Genomic DNA, 22,077 nt, shown 5'->3' with positions numbered 1-22,077 from the left:
AGGTAAAAAGAAGCTTAGTGAAGATGTTAAGCTGTCAATCAAAATGATAAAACTAGGGTGTGACCCTACCTTAATGATTTTTTATATCAACTTTTTACTCTTTTATAGATTTATTTTGACCCTTTGGCTTTCCACGCCTTCAACCCATTATGTTTCACTAATCACTATCACTATCACTATCACTATTCTCTCTATCAATTTAAAGTGCCTTTAAACATTATTAACTTGGCTCAAAGCCTCAAATGTACTTCTAATTTCAATTCTTTCCATGAAACCTCTCTCCAAATGTATTAGCGCGTAAAATTCTAGGAAATTCTTATGAATAATGCTATTATAAGGGATGCAGATGTTGTACCTTTTCTAACAAAGTAGTAAGTATTGTGGAATTAGACGGTCTAATAATCTTTCCTACCTATGAATTTACTCGAGCTTTTCCATGATGATGTTTTGGAAAGTCCGTCTAATTTGAAAACCAAATAACAGCAATGTGTGCCTAGCAGCCTAACCCAAGACAAATCATTATCTCAAATAAAACTACACCATGCCTCCTTTGCTCGCCAATGCTTCCTGCACCAACGTTATATTTTTTTTGTTAATCCCGGTTCGTGGAGGGGAGCACTACACAGCAGCCGAAAACCTTCATATTAGTGTTGCATATTACTTACTCCTATTTGTGAATGTTAGTCTTGTTACATGATAACAATGGACCTCAAAGTAAATATAACATTTTCTTCTATAATTACTGCTTAATGGAGCAAAAAGAGTTGAAATTAATCAAGTAATTGACATTCTTTATACAACATCATCTGTTGATCTTACATTATATGTACATACATTGTCAGATTTCGCACCTTGGAATCAAGTGCATGATTTACAGACTTATATCATCTAAGTCTAGCAATCCAAACACATTTTATACTTTTACTTATGATCATCAAGCAGTAGGAGATAAAATCTTAGAGAGAATTTTGCAAGCTTATACAAGTATATGAATACAAAAAACACTCTTCATAACAAACAGAAGAATTTTTATGCTGAACTCTGATAAATTTTATTAGCTACTATTGCTGGAACTAGATGAACCAGGCACCAGTTCCCTCAACAAGGCGACGACCTGCAACATATTAGGCCTTCTGGAAGGGAAATCATCGACACATCTCATCGTGATGTCGAGGTATCTCACCATCTCCTTCATTTCCTCTGCATCTGCCTCAATTGATTTCTTTGTAACTGACAGCAACTCTGAATCAATTACTTCAGGTCCTTTGCCTTCTCTGACTTTCATCTTAACCCATCCTACCAAGTTGGTGTCTCCGAAATCTTCCTTATCGGTTGGCCTCTTCCCTGTTAGGAGCTCTAGCAAGACAACCCCAAATGAGTAGACATCACCTTTTGCAGTGCACCGGAAGCTCTGATAGTACTCGGGTGGAACATACCCTGGAGTCCCGGCCAATGAACTAACACTCAAGTGAGTATCCAGGGCACTTATGAGCCTTGCCATCCCAAAATCAGACACTCTAGACTCCATTTCATGGTCTAGCAGGACATTGCTAGACTTCATATCGCGGTGTATAATATGTGGAATGCAGTTGTGGTGAAGGAAGCAAAGTCCCTTAGCTGCTCCTCGCGCTATTTTCTTCCTCTCTTCCCATGTAAGGATCCTCCGATCTTTACCTCTTTCTCTCCCATGAAGCATGTCTTCCAAACTACCATACTCCATAAATTCATACACAAGAAGTCTCTCTTCTCCTACCTTACAGTATCCTAACAGTGGGACTAGATTCTTATGCTTGATCTTCCCTAGAGTTTCCATCTCGGCCATAAACTCCCTATCACCTTGATGACTAAGCCTTATCAACTTCTTGATTGCAACACTTGATCCATCCTTCAACGTCGCCTTAAAGACCTCCCCAAATCCTCCATGCCCTATCATACTCGCCGCTGAAAACCCATTAGTAGCCTCAATAAGCTGAGAGAACTTCAGCTTTCTTAGCTGCCTCTGAAAAGTAGCCACATTAATGCTCAATGGTTCCCTCTCTTTTTCTATCTTCCATGTTGTCGCGGCATGTGCTGCCTGTAAACTATGCAGCATCTTAGCATCCTCTTTTTCTTTCTTCTTCACTCGTATAGCAATAGCTGACACAATCAAAATGCACACAGTTGCAATCGCAACCAACAATCCTATAACAATGCTGTTAGTCAACGACGATTTAGATGACCGCCCTTTATCTCTTCCTGTATCATCCTCCACCGGCGTACTCCCTGCATTTACATCCTTGCATTCAGGCAAAGGCACCCCACAAAGGCCAGGATTATTTGCATACTGAGTAGCTGGAAGTGTACTAAGCTGCCCTCTCTGCGGAATTTGTCCTGTCAACTGATTATTCGACAAATCGATTTGCACCAAAAATGACAGATTGGAAAATGAATCAGGAATTTCACCCTGCAGCCTGTTATAAGATGCATCAAAAACACCCATATTCTTCAGATTCCCAAGACTTGCAGGAATTTCCCCTGACAACTGATTGTGGGAAATCTCAAGCACTTGTAATGCCACCATATCCCCTAACTCATCAGGAATTTTCCCATGAAGTTGGTTATAAGAAAGATCAAGATACTCCAAAGTTTGATACTGAGTAAACAAACTCAGGATCGCCCCCGAGTACAATCTAGTAAAATCACAGTTCTTCAGGGATGGTACTTGAAGCAGCCTCTCAGGTCGAATCCCCGCAAACTCGAGCAGCCCACCAACACCTTTGCAAGTATTGCCAACATTCCTCACAAACACCAAAGTGTTTCCTGATAAAATCCCATATAATTTGGGACTTCCTGGCTGTCTTCCTAGCCTAGGTGGGATTTCACCAGTGAGATTATTGCTATTCAAATCAAGCCAAACTAAAGTCCTACAGTTTGCCAATTCTGTAGGAATTTCTCCTGTAAAGAAATTATTTCCAAGCTGCAAAACAGCAAGCCTCTGCAATAGCCCAAATTCTTTTGGGATATGCCCTGTGAGCTGATTTGATGTCAGAGAAACCCACTCCAAGTTAGTGATATTGAACAACTCCTTCGGAATCTCTCCGCTTAGACGATTATTATTCAGTATAAGATCCTTCAGCTTACTACATTGCCCGATTTCTGGTGGGATTTCGCCTTCCAACCCATTATACCACGCAAAAAACTGTTCAAGATTTTCCATCTTACTAATCTCCCCAGGAATAGTCCCATTCAGATAATTCAAGCTAAAATCCACCGTCTTCAGACTCGAGCATTTAGCCAACTCTGGCGGTATTCTGCCTGCTATAAGATTATCAGGCAGCCTAAGCTCCTCCAGAGAAGAATTTCCTGCACACAAATCAGGCGGGATCGCTCCAGACAGCCTGTTAGAGCTAAAGTCCACCACCCTCAGCGCTGCACACGACGATATAGTCCCCGGAAAAGAACCCGAAATCACGTTGTTGCTCATCACCAGTGTGTCCAGAGACTGCAGTCCTGACAACGCCTGTCCCGGGAATGGCCCTGACAGGTTGTTGTTTGACAGGTCCAGAATCTGAAGCCACTTACAGGATGACAGAGAACCAGCAGGAACAGCACCTGATAGATTGTTGTAGGCAATATGCAGCTCTGTAAGGGACCCACAGGCCTGCCATACTTCTGCAGGAATTGAATCTGCAAGATAGTTATGAGACAGGTCGATTACCTGTATACTTGGCAGACTACCTAAAAAGGGAGAAATTTTTCCACTGAACTGATTCATGGACACATTCAGAGTCTGAAGATTAGTGCAGGAATTAGCAGAAATGGCCTCGAAAAATGGAAGCGGCCCTGAAATTCTGTTAGCAGACAGGTCAAGAACCTGCAGTTTACTAATACTACTACTGCTAGAGGTTGAACTCAGAAAATCTTTTGACAGTAAACCAGTCAGATTATTACCCGAAAGATCGACCGTATTTAGATTTGGGTACAGCGTGAGTAAATTGACAGGAAGAGCTCCCCGCAGGCCAGACGACGACAGCAGGAGCTGCTCGATCGAAGGCGGAAGATGAAGGAGGGAAGAGGAGTTAATAACAAAAGAATTCCCAGACAAGTCTAAAGACACCAACATGCCTAAAGATGTTAAAGCATCAAATGTGATATTCCCTTCAAGGAAACGCCAACTGAGGTCGAGTTGCGAAACTCGACCATCAGATGAGCAGTTAACACCTTGCCAAGTACAGAGAGGAGTTTTCTTGCTCATTTGCCAAGTTTCAAAGACTTTACTAGGATCATTGTCTATGGATTTCTTAAAGGCTAACAACGATTCGGCGTCGGTTAATGGAGTACTAGCAAGAGATGATCGACAAGTAAATGTAAATGATAATGTAATACATAGAATAGAGAAATTGAAAAAGTATAAGGAGGGTATTTTCATGTTTGAAAGAAGAAGAATATTTAGTTTAGGAATTTTGGTAGAGTGAAGAAGAAGATTAATATGAGTAGAAAAATGGTAAGTGAGAATAATGTTTAGTTGTGGGCGTGATTGAAAGAGGGGCCTTGAGCGTGGGAGGAGAGAGAATGAGAAAGAGAGAGAGAGTGGTTAATATGATGACAATTCCATATGTTATTATGCCAAAGCAAAAGGAGCCTTTTGGTGGTGAATTTGAAAGGCTTTTTCAAAAAAGCTGCCTTCTTTTTCTCTGCAACAACATTCTTTTTACAATTTGTATCTGATTTTTAGTGAGTAAATTTGATAATTACAGTATTATAATTCACTAAAACAAGAGAATTAAGTTGCACAGGAAGTTCTTGAATGTATAACAGATATTCAGATGTATAACAAATTAACAAGTACAACAACTAAAAAATACTGTATTTAACAATCGCTCTAAAATAAAAATGTATCGCTGTACAAATGTATCCCCGGTTATAGAGAGATCAATTATATCATCGTAACATCATAAAATTAAGGATGCATAACATGTAAAGAATGATTTAGTTGGTTACAAAGTATAAACCACGGGTAATTTCAATAATTCATATCCATGATCCGGTATTATATTACTACTACTCAAAACATTAAATACTTCTCATAGTTGACTACAAAAAGTAAAAACTCTTGCAAGAAATCTTACTCGCTCGTAAAGGATTAGGTAAGAAAATTCACCCTCTAATTGGTATGAATATTATCATAAAATTAAGGTTTTTTTTAATATTTTAAATCATCCAAAAAGTAACTTCATGCCTTCATCTGAATTATCATGTTAACCAAATGAAAATTAAAATAAAAAAAAAAAAACATAAAGTAAACCAAAAAGGGAGTAACGTGAAGAGGAATAAGAAAAAGCAGAGTCTAAGCAAAAGCTAATTGATGCATAGTGACATGCTATAATATGATTAGTAAATTTAATAGTAAGCCGACTATAGAGTAGACTTACTTTACACCATAATTTCAAGATTAAGGATAATAGATTTATATATTATTATACAAAAATACAAAGTGCCAAATTTTGAGGGAAATTAGGAAACTAAGCACTATTTCAAAGTTGTCAAAGATCAATTTCTGGGGAGATCTTTGGTGGGTCAAAAGCTTCTCCGAGGACCCTCCGACAAAGTCTATCCAAAAACGGCGCCTTTTTTGTATTTCTAATTTCATGAAAAATATGTCATTTTTATAAGTAACACATTCTTCCTTTTTCGCTACCGGATCTCACACACAACATACGTATGAATGGTTTATTCATGTTAAATCACGATAAAGTCACCCCTTTATAAGTTAGACTCTTAATACTCTACAAAGTATGTCATATACAATACATCCCGTTATAACTAAATTCACATACAAAAGACGCATAAAAGGTCTATTTACGTATGCAAGTCACGCACCTCTTTACATACATAATCGACTTTTATTACAACCTGTATTGTATGACTTGACTACATATATTGTATACAATACACCCGTGTATACAAAATTTCACATATCTCTACTTTCGATCCGGTTATAGGTATAAACATGAATGGGTGTAAAGGGATCTAAAAGATGGGACTTGTCTGTCACTGTCAGAAAACAGGGGGAGGAATGTTTTTGTGTTTGCTTTCTTGGGTATTATAATTTAAGATAGTGTGAGCAAATTCAAGGTACTCGTACAAAATAAGTAATGATAGTATAAAATGTGACAAATGAATGATGTTATACTTCTACTATGTATAGAATGAGTGAAAATAGTAGTGCTCATAATTTGGAGGGCCACATTTTCTTAGGCGTGATCATTTGAATGCTTGACCATAGGTTAAAATCTCATCATCAAAGGTTTAAAGTTTTATGTTAACTTGGTCAATTTTATGGTGGATAATATCAATTTAGTTGAGGAATATGATCCACAGACAAAATCTATATTGTGGCAAATTTTTCAAAAGGTGAAATGTAGTCATTTAGATAGGTAGCATCTTATACATTCAAAAGTATAATAGCACTTAATTTGGTACTATTGCAACTTTGCAAGTCACATTCTCAAGAAAGAAAAAATTAACGGTGCCTCTATTGACTAGGTAATTATTCACTAAATAAAATCAAGTGCATACAAATTGGAATGATTCTCTATATCTAAAAAGATCCACGGGCAAATAATGTTCACGTTAGATTTAAACACACATATTAAATAAGTTAGCTAGATGAGATGAAAATGTGAAAAAAGTGAAAGTTAGTTGAATGATCCACATCACATGAGTTGAGTGTAAAACTTATTCATTTTTAGTAATGAGAATTTTTTTTGACATTTTTTTAAAAATAGGAATATAGAAAGATTATTTGTGAACGAAGGAAATACTTCATAATTTATGTAGAGATTAAACCTCTCAATAACCAAGGGTTAGATCGTAATTTAGTAGTCTAATTAAATTCTTTCTTGTTCATGTTCTTTCTCTCCCTTCATCTCTCCTTAGCTTGCATAATTTCCCTAAGGGACCAAACTTGGTCATTGTTATTGAGGTCCTTTTCATTAGAAGAAGTTTCGGCTTTCGAGTTTGATATAATCTTATGTATCCTTAATTTTATCAGCTAAACTAACTAGTATTTTCAGTAAATCCTTACGATTTCGGTATATTTAGTTATTTACCCAAAAAAATGACTGAGAGTACTAGTGTAGAATATATGAGGATCTAAGAATAATAGTTTTGGGGCAGAATACTTAAATAATTCAAACACAAGTGTGTAATTATACCACTTTTGCATGTGAATGTAAATAGATATGGCAAGATTAGCCCTTTTCAAAGGAAATCTTAACAGTTCCCATGATATGAAAATAGTATAAAAACAAACAAATAAAACAAAGACTTATAACAAAATTAAAATTGTCCACGAGCTAATCCAATAGACTTTCATCACTTTGGAGAGAGAAAAACTATAATTAAAAGTTGAACTTAAGTGTGATTTGGGACCCAATAATGAATTTTAGGGGTGGAGAGAATCAAAATTAATCCTAAACATATACATAATATTTCAATAATAATTTAAAGTAGAATTAGTAGATTACTAGGCAATTAACAAAGTGAAATACATTACTTCAAAAAAATTAAAAAGGAAGGTGGGTCCATGATTCATGAGGAAAAATATCAATGAGTAAATGTGGCTTGTGGAATTGGAAATTAGAGGGGTTGATGATGCCACTTATTGGTCCAACCTTTCTTTTAGCTTCACTAACCAAGTTTAATGGACTGTCAATGCTGTAAAGTTTTTTTTGTTAATTTATTATTATAAATTTAATAAAATAAATTTAGAATAATATTAAGATAAAGAGATAAATAAACTCGAGTGAAGTAGTGAACTTATATTATAATTATACTCTACTGTAAAAATCATAATTAGCTTGATGGCCCGTGCAATGCACGGGTTGTTCATAGAAAGTTGCATTGAGAGACGAGTGAGGAAAAACCACTAAATTATTAAAGGGTGTAATGCGTAACTGAAAACATGATTAAAGAAATTAAATATTTGGGACTTTAATTCAATATGACGCTTGAAAAAAAATGGAGAGGCTAAAATTAAAGAGAGAAGAGGAAAAGGTTGAATTGAAGTGTTTAATAAAAGAGTTAAGAAAGATAAAGGTAATAAAAAATGAAAAACATAAGACGGCTTGTGGCATATGGAGTCAGAAAAGAAGATAAAGAAGTTGAATAGGATAGTGAGTAGTGACATGTCTTTTCCAGTTTGAGTTTTTAAATATGAATATGAAAGTAAAGATTTGCTACTTGCTAAAATTGACCTAATGGAGTCATGGATCTATTATGAAATAAATTAATTACGTCGTAATTAATAACCCTTTTTTCCACAATTAAATGTCCCAATTTTCCCACTCCAAAAAAGAAAGTCCTGTTTTTTAAGATTAGGAGGCCTAATTTTTCCCTAACAAATAATTACCTCAAAATTCAACAAAAATATAGCTTTACCCCTAAAATATTAAAATAAATATAAAATAATACGTATACAAGTTAAAAAATAAATGTACTCAACAAAAATAGGCATCGTTTAAAAAATGTTCAACCAATATTCCAACAAAATAAATCAAGTCAAGTGTTCAACAAATTAAAGCTTATCAAAAATACAATAAATAATGGAACACATCCATAAAGTGCATTGGTTATAAATTTGATCATATAAACCTTGAGATCATGAACACAAATTCTTAACACTAAACCATATAATTACTCGATAACGATAAAACCCAATTCATGTTTAACTTTTACACATTTCAAGACAACAGCAAAACTGATAATTAGTACAAATAATAATCATCCTAAGATATTCTTTCAAAAAAAAAAAAAATATCATCCTAAGATAAACTTTAAGTAGTCAATTTTCAAACACAACTTTATTCCCTCCACTCTTTCTACTATTTGGTCAGAATTTGACAAAACATACCAGTAACTTTCTCATTGATTCATCAACGTTAAGTCCATTATTCACCTTCACATCTCTAAAATGATACTGTGAATAACCATGTCATTGTTCGAATAATCACAGTCATGAACCCTACATTTTGATTTTTTAGGGAAAAAAGAGAGAGATGCAGAGCCCTATTTTTCGATTTTCGGGTTGAAAGTGATGTGCAAAGCCCTGCGCTTAATTGGGGATAAAGTGAGGTAGAAAAATAGTCCCTTCAATTACAAACTCTGATATAATCCCTTCAATTGTAACATGTCAAGACCTTACCGATCAATGGTGCTCCCAAACCGGTGGGTGCCATCACGCATGCACGCACATTAACTTGTGCATGACTCAAATCACTCAATGCCATGACACATCACATGTGAGTTAAACATGCAACTGTGCAAGACATCCTCGGCACCCCCGGGTGCATGAAATTATTTGGAGGTTTTTTTATTAGGATGGTACTCCCACTCCGACAATCAGTATATGACTTCCAAACATGATTTCAATTCTATGATATCAGTCTTGTCACTAAATTGAAGTTATAAATGTCACCAATAAAGCTCTAATTTATATAACAGCTACTATTAATTTAAACTTTCCCGTAGTTAAACTGCAACCATGCTACTAAACAGACTAGTAATGATACAACACTTCAAATAAAATTGGCTGTAATTTTCTATTATATACATTTAAAAAGTCTGATGTGTGCGTACAATTGTTATAATAATTCTCTTCAACTAAGCAAGTGAAAACATAAGAAATCGAGGATCATGCTCCAACAATTAATATACATGTTGCAGCATGTTAAAAAATTGTGGGATGTCAAAAAAAAAAAAAAAAAAAAAAAAAAAAAAAAAAAAAAAAAAAAAAAAAACTACTACGCTCAGGGTTTCTCTTCCTGAAGTATCATATTCACTGGGTTCTCCTCTGCCCAAACAGCGGCATCTGAGTATCCAAACTCAAAGAGCTTGTCAAGCACATAATCATCTGCTGGCTCAAGCGCCCAATTAAAAAGCTACAAACAATTACCATTAACTGAATCAGTTCTCCTACTAAGTACTAACTACTGTATTAAACCTTAGACCTTTTGCTCGACCTATCTCTTAAAAATAGCATAGAAGTATACAACTTTAAAAGCTTACCTGTCGAATAGTAAGCCTACTCTCGGGGTTTAAGTCTGGACTAATCCCAATGCCTTTCATTCGTATACTACTAGCAGGGAAGGCACAAACACGAACCTGCCAGTCACCCAATAAATAAAAAAGGGGAACCTGATTAATTATATTTAAGCAAATCAATATATATATTTTTAAAAAGGTCAGAATTGCTCTATTGAAACGGGTAAGGCATCCCCCACCCTCAGAGTGCCCCTATTGGGGATTGACCCCCCAACCTTAAAATTAGAAGATACAACTCCTATAGACTAAGCGATATGCTTGTATGATTCAGAACAACGCGCCCAATTCCTAAATAGGCAGAAACTGTAGAATACAAACCCAACAACACTAGTTCAACTAGGAGCACATTGACAACGTAGCATTGGAGCCTGTGTGGTTTAGCCATGGCTCAATGACAATGTAGCATCTACTCAAAATCCCCAAGGCAAAAACTATGTTCCCTCAGTTCCAAAACCTGACAGAGAGATCCTTCAATTTGAGAGCCAGGAGAACAATTCTACACAATTCCTTAGCTATAGTGCAATTCCAATGAACCTATTCCAAGTTTCCAACAAGAAAATCCTTGACTGAAGTTAAGGGGTCAAAAGTTTGCTGCCAATATATTAGCATATTTCCTAGTCACCCATACAATCACCTACATCCTAAAATTCCCACATAACAGCTTTCCCATCCTTCTATTCCTTAACATTCCAAAGATAATAACTTATACCCCCCATCATTAAATCACAATAGCACTATTATTGTTACTCCTTCAAAGCAGCCCTTACTGACTGTCAAGTATACATCAATTCAAAATTTTCAATATATTATTCTAACATTCCTCAATCCATGATTCTGCTACTACATTTCCAAGGAAATTTACCCAACAATATGACAAGCAACAGCCATGCCATAATAGTATCACCACATGGACAACAAAACACCAAGCAGAAAAAAAAGCACATAAAAGCATACCGTCTGAGGTGCAGATGTTGGTGGCATGAATAGTGTCAAACCTCCATCTATGCAAAGCCGGTTCCTAAACATAGTTGCTGGTCTTGGAGCAAGATAGCTGAAACCATATCAGATCGGTTTAGCATTCCAACCGACAGAGAATCAGGATTATGAGAAAATGTCATGCTACTTACCCAGGAATAAAGGAAGAGGTGAACAATGCATTGATGAGATCTTCATTGGAGTCAAACTGATCTATCAGCAGCCCCCTTGGTCTCCATACAATTTGTGTTATAGCCACTGTGGATTACAAAGAAACTGATTATAGAGGTAACCATTTTGTAAGTAGTCAAACAGACTTAACAAACAGCAAGATTTTCACCGAGATGGGGAAACCATCAGCATCCTAAGGCTACACTACAAGAAGTTTTCTGCTCGGAATACATAAGAGAAATCTAGAACAGCGTGCATATCTACTCCACTACATGGACCAAGTTCCCTAATTCAACTTTGAGTGAAACTTCAAATTTGTCATATTTCTTACAACCTTACTGACAGAAGTCTAGCTACATGCCTACATATTAATTTTATGTTTTCCAATCAGTCAAATATTTTCAATAGGTTATCAGAAGCCCAGGGCCCCAGGAGCTCAATCGAGAAACGTGGGGGTGATAAGAGAAAATCAAGGCAAGGTACAATCCCTACTTGACAAGAGTGAGTAAAGTAAAGGAGGCAACACTGCCTCACCAAATCACAGCCTAAACAAACAAAACCAAGTAAAAATTTACAACTATAGACAGGAGGTACATTCTTACCTCGCACTCGCCCATTGCATCTGGTAAAAGCATCTTCTGGAAGAACCTTTTGTAATACATCTCTAAGAACAGCCTAAACAGAAAATTTTAATAAAATAATTAAAAACTTCAACTGCAATTAATGGTAATCTATCAATGACTTTGAATCAGCAGAAATTAAAAACACAAACAATTTGAGTTCAATTTCACAATATACAGTCCCCCTTTTTTTTTTTTATCGAGAACCTAGTTATCAAAATTTATTTGCTTGAACACAAATCATCTTCAAAGGGAATGAAACAGTAATAGGACAGGATACTTAACCTGTAATGAACTAAAAATATACTCCTAATACATTTATTTTAGGAAGTGCGTATACCCCAAGTCGAAATGCTGTTCCATTTGTCCGGCAATCTTCAGCCAAAATTTTGGTAGCCAGTAAAGCATCCTGCATGCTGCTTCCAGAGGCAATCACTGCACAAACAATCGCACCAGCTGACGAACCAGCTAAAGGAGTTGTTTCCTGTTCTAAGCAAATATAAAGGAAAAAGCATCTAGTTATTGAATGAAAAATAGAAGCCAAAGCAGCAATTTCCAAAAGATGATTTGATCAGATTGATGTACAAAGTTACGCATAATGAGTAATGACAGAAAGCACGTTAATACACACAGATATTCCCGTCCTACAATGCAACTGCCCAAATATGAGCATATACTAGAGCCTGCCCAGAACCACTGTTATGAACTGGGTCAACGGGGTCAACACCTCAAGTCAACCACCAATATTGGTGTATACGAGGCGCAGAAAGGGAGAGCAGCAAGGGTCCAAGGGGTTTAGACAGCCAAGATCAGAGGAAGCAGTAAACAAAGAGCAACAGGAAAAGGGCAATTAAAAGAAATTTAAGGAAAGAAAGCAGCCTCCTTTAATCATGGTCATTGTGGGTTTCCATTTTAGTTAATTAATGTCACATGTATTATCTAAGCCTTGAGTACAAGTATTGTAATCTAGGAGCAGTAGTAATCATCCAGAAAATTGAGTGAAGTTATTTGAGAGATTTGTGGCCTAAAGTCACTGAGAGACTCATAGCCTAAAGTTATGCCTATCCATTGTTAGTTTGTAATCCAGTTGCTCATTTAATCAAATACTCAAGCTTACCTCTTAATTGTGTTAAATTAATATAATATATGTCACAAGAATCCGGTACATAACATCTTGGTATCAGAGCACCGATCATGGAGGCCGGAACACCACAACACTTGGCAGCCGTGGAAGAGGCTCTCACCGGCCTAACGACTAATTAGCCGCCATCGAAGAAAAGCTCCAACCGCAAGGAGACTCCCTCACGCGCGTGGTTGCAGCTGCAGTGAAGGCAGCCATGGAGGAAGAACGAAAGAAGATGGAGGACGACCGGAAACAGATAGAGGACGCCCTTACGGCCGCCACCACTCGGCTAGAGGGCCACATAGATCGTTTCCGTGTCGATGTGGAGACTCAGGGGGCCATTGATCGTGCCAAAATCACAAAATTACAAGGGGACCTTAAAGCAGCGCAGCAGAGTCAACCGCGGCAACCCAGCATCCAGCCGGTGTTACACCTCGACGGCGAGAACAGCTTACAGGAAGAGGGGAACAGTCACGGGGACGGAGAGCGGATTCCAACACCAGTGGGGGAGAGGCCGTATGATGAACAAGGTTGGCCACCCCCTAACACGGGAGGGTGGCACGGTGGCTGGAAGGGAAGTGGTGACGGCGGCGGAGGGGGCGGCGGAGGTCACTGGAAATACACAAAATTGGAGATGCCAATTTTCGAAGGGGACGACCCCGATAACTGGACCGCCTGAGCCGAAATGTACTTCGAATTTTATCACTTAACTGATAGAGAGAAGATGGAAGCATCGGTGGTCGCCATGGACGGGGCCGCGCTCACGTGGTTTTAGTGGGAGCAGAAGAGGCGGCTGTTTTACGGTTGGCCGGACCTCAAGCATCGAATCTTAAACGAATTCCGACCATCCCACGTGGGAACTTGGCACGAACAGTGGCGGGCGGTCTCTCCGGTCCGGTGGCGGAATACCGTGAGCGCTTCATTGAATTGGTGGCACCGTTAGAAGATGTCCCAGAAAGCTTGATGCTCGGCCAATTCATTAATGGCCTAAGCAAAGAGATTAAGGCTGAGCTAAGGCTGCTTCATCCCCCTAATTTAGAGAAGGCCATGGAAATTGCAAGTAGAACTCAAGAACGAAAAAGGGTGCAGCAAGGTAAAAGGCCCATCATGAATTGGAAAGGAGGGACTAGTAGTGGGCCTCCAAACATGAGCTCAGCCCAAAGTGGGTCCATAATGGATAGAGGGGGGCTGGTTCAGACGTACGGGCTGCCAGCAATAGTGGGCCGCCTAAGGTGTGGCCCAAAGCTCCTGAATCTCAAGGGTCGGTGAATGTGGGCCGAACCAATCCAGGCCAGCTCAAGGGTTGAGTGGAGGAACACGGCGACTTACCGAGTCCGAGCTAGCGAAAAGGAGGTCAAAAGGGTTATGTTTTAAGTGTGACGAAAGGTGGGGTGTGGGCCATAGGTGCAAGCGGAAGGAGCTTAGTATCTTAATCGTGAGTGAAGGAGCGGATGAGGAAGAAATCATGAATGAAGAAGAGTTGGTGGTGTACGAACCGCCACCGGTGGAGGTGTCCTTATGTTTAGTAGTAGGATTATCTAATCCTAAATGATGAAATTGAAGGGTATGGTACAAGGAAGAGAGGTGGTTGTCATGGTAGACCCGGGGGCTAACCACAATTTTATTTCCACCAAGGTGGTAGAAGATGCGGCCATTAGGGTGGAGGAAGGTGGGGAATTCTCGGTGGCTTTGGGAAACGGGGACACGGTTCGAGGTGATGGAGTATGTAAAGGTGTGAGGGTGGAATTGAATGGGGGAGTCACGGTAGCGGAGGACTTCCTTCCTTTAGCCTTAGGCAATGCGGAGGTGATCTCGGGGGTTCAATGGTTATAAAAACTCGGTTCGGTGGTCACTAATTGGAGAACCCACGTGATGAAGTTTGCAGTGGGGGGAAAACCGAAAACACTCACCGGCAATCCGTCGTTGGAAAAAGCTCAAGTATCCTTGAAGGCCATGATGAGAGTGCTGTCAAAGGAGAGGCAAGGAATTTTGGTGGAGATTAACAAGTTAGAAGAGGATGGGCTAGGCCCACCTGAATTCTTGAGTGAGATGTTGGGTCAATTCAAGGGAGTTTTTGAACTACCTAGTGGGCTTCCCCCACAAAGAGGCCATGAACACTCTATTCTCTTAAAGGGGGGCTGTGATCCAATTTTAGTAAAGCCCTAGAAGGATGAAATTGAGAGGATGATCCAAGAAATGCTTGAGCAGGGATCATCACCCCATCAAGTAGCCCATTCTCGATCCCGATGTTGTTAGTCAAGAAGAAGGACGAGTCGTGGAGGTTTTGCATGGATTATCAAGCGAACAAGGAGACCGTCCCCAACAAATACCCGTTTCCCGTGATTGATGAGCTACTAGATGAATTACACGGTTCAAAAATTTTCTCCAAGCTAGATTTGAAATCGGGGTATCATCAAATACGGGTTAGGCCGAAAGATACACACAAAACGGCGTTCTGTACTCATGAGGGGCACTATGAATTCCTAGTGATGCCTTTTGGGCTTACTAATGAGCCGACAATGTTCTAATCATTGATGAACGATGTGTTTCGACCGTTCTTGAGGAAATTTGTGTTGGTCTTTTTTTACGACACCTTCATATATAGTAAGGGAATTGAGGAACATCGGGAACCCCTCAAGTTGGTGTTACAAAAATTGGAAGAGCATAGTCTCTATGCTAATTGGAAGAAATGCGAATTTGGCAAAGGGGAGGTGGCTTATTTAGGCCACGTGATTTCCGAAAGAGGTGTTGCCACGTATCAAGATAAGATTAAGGCGGTTATCGAATGGGGGATACCGAAGAATCTCAAGGAACTCCGGGGGTTCTTGGGGCTTACGGGAAATTACCGTAAGTTTATGCATCACTATGCTCAAATTGCGGAACCTTTGACTTCGCAATTAAAGAAGGATTCATACGGTTGGACGGCGGTAGCCACTCAAGCTGAAGGTAGCCATGACTACCGCACCCATATTGGCCATGCCCGACTTTAGGGAGAAATTCATTGCGGAAACCGATGCCTCGGGTTTTGGTTTAGGGACGGTGATTATGCAAAAGGGGCGCCCAATTGCCTATTACATCAAGGTTTTGGGGGTTCGAGCTCAAGGAAGGCCCATTTATGAAAAGAAACTTATGGCCATAGCTATTGCGGTGACTAAATGGCGGCATTACTTGTTAGGTAGGTCGTTCGTAAGGAAGGGAGGCCTTGAGTTGAGCTTTTCCACCTAGCCAAAGCCAATCTCCCATCATAAGAAAGGTGCCTTGAGGCCCACATTCGAACGGACCAACAAAGTTTGAAGTTTTTGATTCATCAACATGAAGTGGGGAGCGAATACCAGAGGTGGATTCAGAAAATCGTAGGATTCGACTTCGAAATCCACTACAAGCTCGGAGCCGCGAACAGAGTCGCTGACGCTCTGTCTCGCAAGGGGAAAGCAGGGTGCGAAGAAGAAGAGGAAATGGGAAGGGCTGAATTAAAAGCCATGGTCCAATCTCAATTCGTGGACTGGGCCGAATTGGAGAAAGAGTTGGAAGCTAATAAATGGTTAGGCAGCATTATTTTGGGCCATAAGGAAGGTAAGGGGACCGAGCCTTTTATAAGAATAGAGTTGTCCTGCCAGTAACTCTAAATTTATCCCCCTCCTCTTGAGTGAGTATCACAGTACTCCAATGGGCGACCACAACGGGGAGATCAAAACGTACCTCCGTCTAGCCATCGATTGGTTTTGGGCCGGAATGCGAAAGGCGGTCGACAAATTTGTTAGAGAGTGTGAAGTATGCCAGCGAAGCAAATCCACCGCTAAGAACCCACTCGGGTTGCTCCAGCCGCTCCCGATTCCCGATGCAATTTGGGAAGACATCTCCATGGATTTCGTGGAGGGGTTATCGTGATCGCGAGGGGTTGACACAATGCTAGTGGTGATTGATCGATTGTCGAAATATGGTCACTTTATGGGGCTAAAACACCCTTTTAATGCCCTTAAGGTGGCCGACTATTTCGTTAAGGAGGTTGTGCGGCTTCATGGTTTCCCTTCTTCAATTGTCTTCGACAAGGACCATGTTTTTATGAGTATCTTTTGGAGGGAACTTTTCCGGTTGCAAAGTACCCACCTCAAGCGAAGCACGGCCTACCACCCCCAAACCGACGTACCTTAGGTGTTTTATTGCAGAGCAACCACAAACGTTGGCTAAGTGGTTGTCGTGGGCAGAGTATTCTTATAATACGTCTCCTCATTCTTCAACCAAAATGGCTCCATTCAAAATCGTTTATGGAAGGGACCCTCCAAACTTGTGGCGTTTAGGAGCTAATGAAACGGTGGTCAGCGGCTTGGAAGAGGGGATGAAGGAAAGAGATGGAATTTCGGATGAGCTTCGGATGAAACTCAATCGGGCTCAACAAATCATGAAAGGCAACGCCGACAAGAGCAGGAAGGAGGAGTAGTTCGAGGTGGGCGAAAAGGTGTTTCTAAAATTGCGCCCGTACCGCCAGAAATCCCTCGCAGGAAGACCCTTTGAGAAACTTGCAGCAAGGTTCTATGGGCCCTTCGAGTTGTTAGGAAAAAATTGGACGTGTGGCGTACAAGCTCCAATTGCCAGACAATTGCAAAATTCACCCGGTTTTTCATGTATCTCAACTAAAACGTGCCTTGGGGAACCTCTCCAGCCAACATCTTATTCCACAACAATTGTCCCCAGATTTGGAGTTGATTGTCGAGCCGGAAGAACTCCTAGAAGTGTGTCGGGGACAGCAAAGGACCACTCCGAGACTCGAAGTGTTAATCAAATGGAGAGACCTGCCGAGTTTGAAGCTACATGGGAAGACTATGACGACATTCAGCAGCCTTTCCCATCATTCCACCTTGAGGACAAGGTGAAACTCAAAGGGGGGAGTGATGTTATAAACTGGGTCAACAAGGTCAACACCTCAAGTCAACCACCAATATTGGTGTATGCGAGGCACAGAAAGGGAGAGCAGCAAGGGTCCAAGGGGTTTAGACAGCCAAGATCAGAGGAAGCAGTAAACAAAGAGCAACAGGAAAAGGGCAATTAAAAGAAATTTAAGGAAAGAAAGCAGCCTTCTTTAATCATGGTCATTGTGGGTTTCCATTTTAGTTAAGTAATGTCACATGTATTATCTAAGCCTTGAGTATAAGTATTGTAATCTAGGAGCAGTAGTAATCATCCAGAAAATTGAGTGAAGTTATTTGAGAGATTTGTGGCTTAAAGTCACTGAGAGACTCATAGCCTAAAGTTATGCCTATCCACTGTTAGTTTGTAATCCAGTTGCTCATTAATCAAATACTCAAGCTCAACATTACATGGGACGGGATTCAATTCGAAACGTGGTACGGAAACGAATACGCGGAACGCTACCCGTGGTGAATCCGGTACAATTGGGTACGAAATGAGTAAATTAATAAATAAATAATATAGGTGATTTTTATAGATAGATTTTTATATCTAGGTGAGTGGATTGCTAAAAAAAAAGTAAATAAAATAAAAAGCCCAAGTTGTTTATTTAAAAAAAGCCCAAGTTGTTGATAGACAGATATAGGTTTAAGGCCTTTTAAGCTTTTTACCAATTAAAATAAAACCCTAGCCGCCACCCTTAGTGTGCACATATAAAAAAAAAATGTTACTGCTAGGTAAATCAGGAGAGAGGAGGGAGAAAAAAGTCAAAAACTTCAGAAATTAAATAAGTAAATACACGTGAAAGAAGAAAGAGAGAGAAAACTGCATTGAAAATGTCGGGAAACAAGCCATTAAAGGTTGCAGAGGAAGAACAACCGTGTTTGCTCAGCCACAACTAGGAGTCGCCACCTTCAGCGTTCTGGTTCGCGACCACCAGCGACCCAGGTCGCGTTTGTTCCGCGTTCTGGTTCGCACGAATCAGATTGCGATTCGTGGCTCCGTACCGCGAACCTTGTAACGTTGCTCAAGCTTACCTCTTAATTGTGTTAAATTAATATAATCATGTCACAAGAATCCGGTACATAACAACCACAGAAGTAAAATCAAAAGCATATAGTGGAGGGACAGTAGTTGACAGAAACCATGCTTTGATACATTATAAACCTCAATCTTTATAAAGACGGTGTTAGACTGAGGACAAATTGTACTCCAATTTTAAAATCAAAATTTAGCTTTGACCATTGTTTGCATAAATATATAACACTAAATAATGTAAACAAAATGAAAATGCTTTTCTACAAATGTTAATTTGACATTATAAATCAAAAGATAATTTGACTTAGTTCTGGTCTAAATTAGTCAGCTATTATGAACAAAATCATATGTGGCAAACTAATTTAAAAAGGAGGCAGAATTTCCAAATCAAGAAATAAATACTGCTTCAGTTAATACGCACACCAGGTAACCAGACGTCCAGACTTCTATGATTTTTAAGTAATTGACCATTGAATATGATAGATGAATGATGCATTGTTTCAAAAAATATTATTGAATTCAACAATCCAAAATTCTGCACATTTCTTTCACCAGTTATTACCAGAACAATTTCTCGATCAACATAGATAAAAGGTGTTAAATGGTGTTTTGGTGTAAAAGGAGGAAAGGTTATGCTATTTTCAATACCCTAAATGATAAGCTGCTTCTTCAAATAGAGATATGGGGAAGACATCCACATTCCATAATCCTCTATTCCAAAAAGTAGTTAGGAGAGTCAATCTTATAGAGTGAAATCTCAGTATCTTTCACCAAACAGTTACTGATCTGTAACTAGTAATCCTACCCTAATTAGATTTACACTCTTCACAAAAGCTATACAAATAACAGTACAAGTTCAAACTAGCATAGTTCTTAGACAGTAGTGGTTTTTTTTCTTTCTAATCCAAGTCGAGGAGGGTGTTCATTGCTCCACTCCCATAAGTAGATCATAGTAGAAAAAGGAATATATCAATATATCACATCACAGAAACTTCCCCTAGAACACATAAGCTAAAGCACCTAGTGACAAGCACTCACAAACAAACACAATAAGCTCATAAATCTACATGCTTTTCATGAAGTAAACAGACCCCTTTTATATCTTCTAGAACATGAATCCCAGGCTTCAATTACAGAAACATTTAATGCATGCATAAACTTGGTATTCTTTTTATCTCTGAAACACAATCATGTACCCAACCTAAGCTTAAAAGCATTTAAGCAATAGCAACTCATTTGAAAGCTTCAGCACATATAATTCTATTTTATCACAACGACTCTAATGTCTAACATGTTGAGATATATACTGTGGACTTGCTACCCCCAAACCTCCATGATGAACAATCCTCTAAATTCGTAGGTGTTCAACAGCCCACCAATCATTTATCATGTAACTGCCTAACAGAAAAAACAATGCTTGACATCTTCATGAATTTGTTCACACTATTACTCCCTCCCCTCCCTCCCTCCCTCCCTATATCAAACCGGCCATAGACGCCTATACAAGTTAAAGGCAAATAAAACCCTTCAATTCCATCATATCTATTTTCCTGAGCAATCTCCTTGAGAGCTCGAGTCACAGTCAGATACTAATTTTATCAACAATGACATTCCAACAACACATCAGTGACATCACCGTGAAGGTATCTTTTCAAATGACCTAGCTATAAATTCACATAATTCAACTTCCTCCACATCCAATTATTCCAATCAAACACTAAACAGAGACAATGCCCAGCAATTGTTTGGTCAGTAAACAAGAAATCAAACAAAAACAAAGCCAAAACAATTTGGGGTCGGCTAACATGAATCGTTATAAAGAACCATCCTCGAAAATAACCAATCAAACAAAAAATAAACACGATAAATAGAAAGAGAAAGAATTCAACAAAATACCTTGATATAACCCTTTTCAATAAGAAATTGAGCAACTCCAAGATGATAGGGAAACAAAAGCCCAGCAGCAGAGAAGCTAAACCCAGGACTAGTCACCAATTTCAATCGCTTTTCCTCTTCAACATCCTTCTCTCTTTGTTCCCAAACAACCTCAGGCTCCAATGAATCCTCAATCACCTTCGCAATTCTCTCTCCACTTTCCGACTTCTCACCGGAAACTTCCCTCAAGATCGTCGATTCTTCATCCATCAAAACCGTCGTATTCTCCCCCAAATTCTTAATTTTCCCACTAAAATTAATCAAACGAGAAGCAATCCCAATAAAAATCTCTCCAGTAGCAACCCCAAATGACCGTTTCGATGGGTAAGACAGAAGATCGTTTTCTCCTCCTCCACCTTCGTCTGGTTGCTGTAATGGTGGTTCCGGTGGTGGGTCTTCGTCAGTTTCGATCGGAGATTGGTTGGAATTGGAATAATTTGGGGAAGATTTGAAAGTGCGAAGAAGATTAAGGGATTGGGAAATGTTGATAATTTGGGGTTTGTGAAATTTAGGGTTAGGGTTGAAATTGCAATGTGGGGAGGAGAGAGAAAATGAGGAAGGTGCAACCATGGCGGAAGAAGAGGGATGACGAAGGAAGTTGGTGGTTTGGCGGTATAAACGTAGGCTTTGCATTGGCATTGCTTTGCTTGCCTCTTCTTCAACCGTTGCTTTTTTACTTTATTCTATTTGATTCTCCAATGTAACGGGGCTTTTTGGTGGATGGTCCGTATTAGTGATATCCGCCCCGGTTTCTAAAAGTCGAAATGAGATTATCGAAGGTTTGTTCCTATTTACTGAACTAAGTTGAATTTAATTGAATTATTATTTTACAAAAGGAAATTAGAAACTGAACATAATCGAATTGAACTTAACTGAAGTGAATTGAACTGAAATTAAGCTGAAAATAACAGATTCCTAATGTGCCTTTGATAATACACGGGATATTGATAGTTTATTTTTATTTTATTTTTTTATTATTTTTGCAACAAGATGATGGAATTTTATCAACTAATATAACAACGAACTTGTGATATTTAGTTTATGTAATTGATACCATAAAATAACATAAATCGATTACTCGTATACTAAAAATGGAAGTGAATCAAATATATAGTTGTACACACTATAAATGATTCAAAAATATATGTCATTGTCATTAGAACACATATTAGTCATATACTCATATGACCTAATGTCATTAGGATCTCTCTCAATCCAAGTTGACCA

At 39.0% G+C, this 22,077-nt stretch overlaps 2 protein-coding genes across 2 annotated transcripts; both read right to left on the bottom strand.

The window, feature by feature from the left end:
- Window positions 1-934: 934 nt before the first annotated feature.
- LOC110681910 (serine/threonine-protein kinase BRI1-like 2) lies at window positions 935-4,895 on the bottom strand. The gene has a single exon (XM_021858067.1). It carries the CDS (start codon window positions 4,406-4,408, stop codon window positions 1,055-1,057), a length of 3,354 nt encoding a protein of 1,117 aa, XP_021713759.1. The 5' UTR covers window positions 4,409-4,895; the 3' UTR covers window positions 935-1,054.
- A 4,604-nt stretch (window positions 4,896-9,499) lies between these two features.
- On the bottom strand, window positions 9,500-22,023 carry LOC110681908. The gene is made up of 7 exons (XM_021858065.1): window positions 20,812-22,023; window positions 12,190-12,333; window positions 11,832-11,904; window positions 11,211-11,316; window positions 11,038-11,134; window positions 10,048-10,143; window positions 9,500-9,920 (listed from the first exon to the last, which is right to left on the bottom strand). Exons 1-7 carry the CDS (start codon window positions 21,487-21,489, stop codon window positions 9,789-9,791), a joined length of 1,326 nt encoding a protein of 441 aa, XP_021713757.1. The 5' UTR covers window positions 21,490-22,023; the 3' UTR covers window positions 9,500-9,788.
- Window positions 22,024-22,077: the final 54 nt, after the last annotated feature.

The sequence above is a fragment of the Chenopodium quinoa genome, unplaced genomic scaffold (genome assembly GCF_001683475.1).
Source record: "Chenopodium quinoa cultivar QQ74 unplaced genomic scaffold, ASM168347v1, whole genome shotgun sequence".
NCBI classification, from domain to species: domain Eukaryota; kingdom Viridiplantae; phylum Streptophyta; class Magnoliopsida; order Caryophyllales; family Amaranthaceae; genus Chenopodium; species Chenopodium quinoa.
The sequence above is the reverse complement of the archived record's forward strand: the minus strand, read 5'-3'. Positions and strand labels throughout refer to the sequence as shown.

Coding starts and splice junctions, on each gene's coding strand:
- LOC110681910 (XM_021858067.1), bottom strand. CDS start 4,408: ATGAAAATACCCTCCTTATACTTTTTCAATTTCTCTATTCTATGTATT.
- LOC110681908 (XM_021858065.1), bottom strand. CDS start 21,489: ATGCCAATGCAAAGCCTACGTTTATACCGCCAAACCACCAACTTCCTT. Junction 10,144..11,037: donor CAACATCTGCACCTCAGACG/GTATGCTTTTAT, acceptor GGTGACTGGCAG/GTTCGTGTTTGTGCCTTCCC. Junction 9,921..10,047: donor GTAGGCTTACTATTCGACAG/GTAAGCTTTTAA, acceptor AATTGTTTGTAG/CTTTTTAATTGGGCGCTTGA.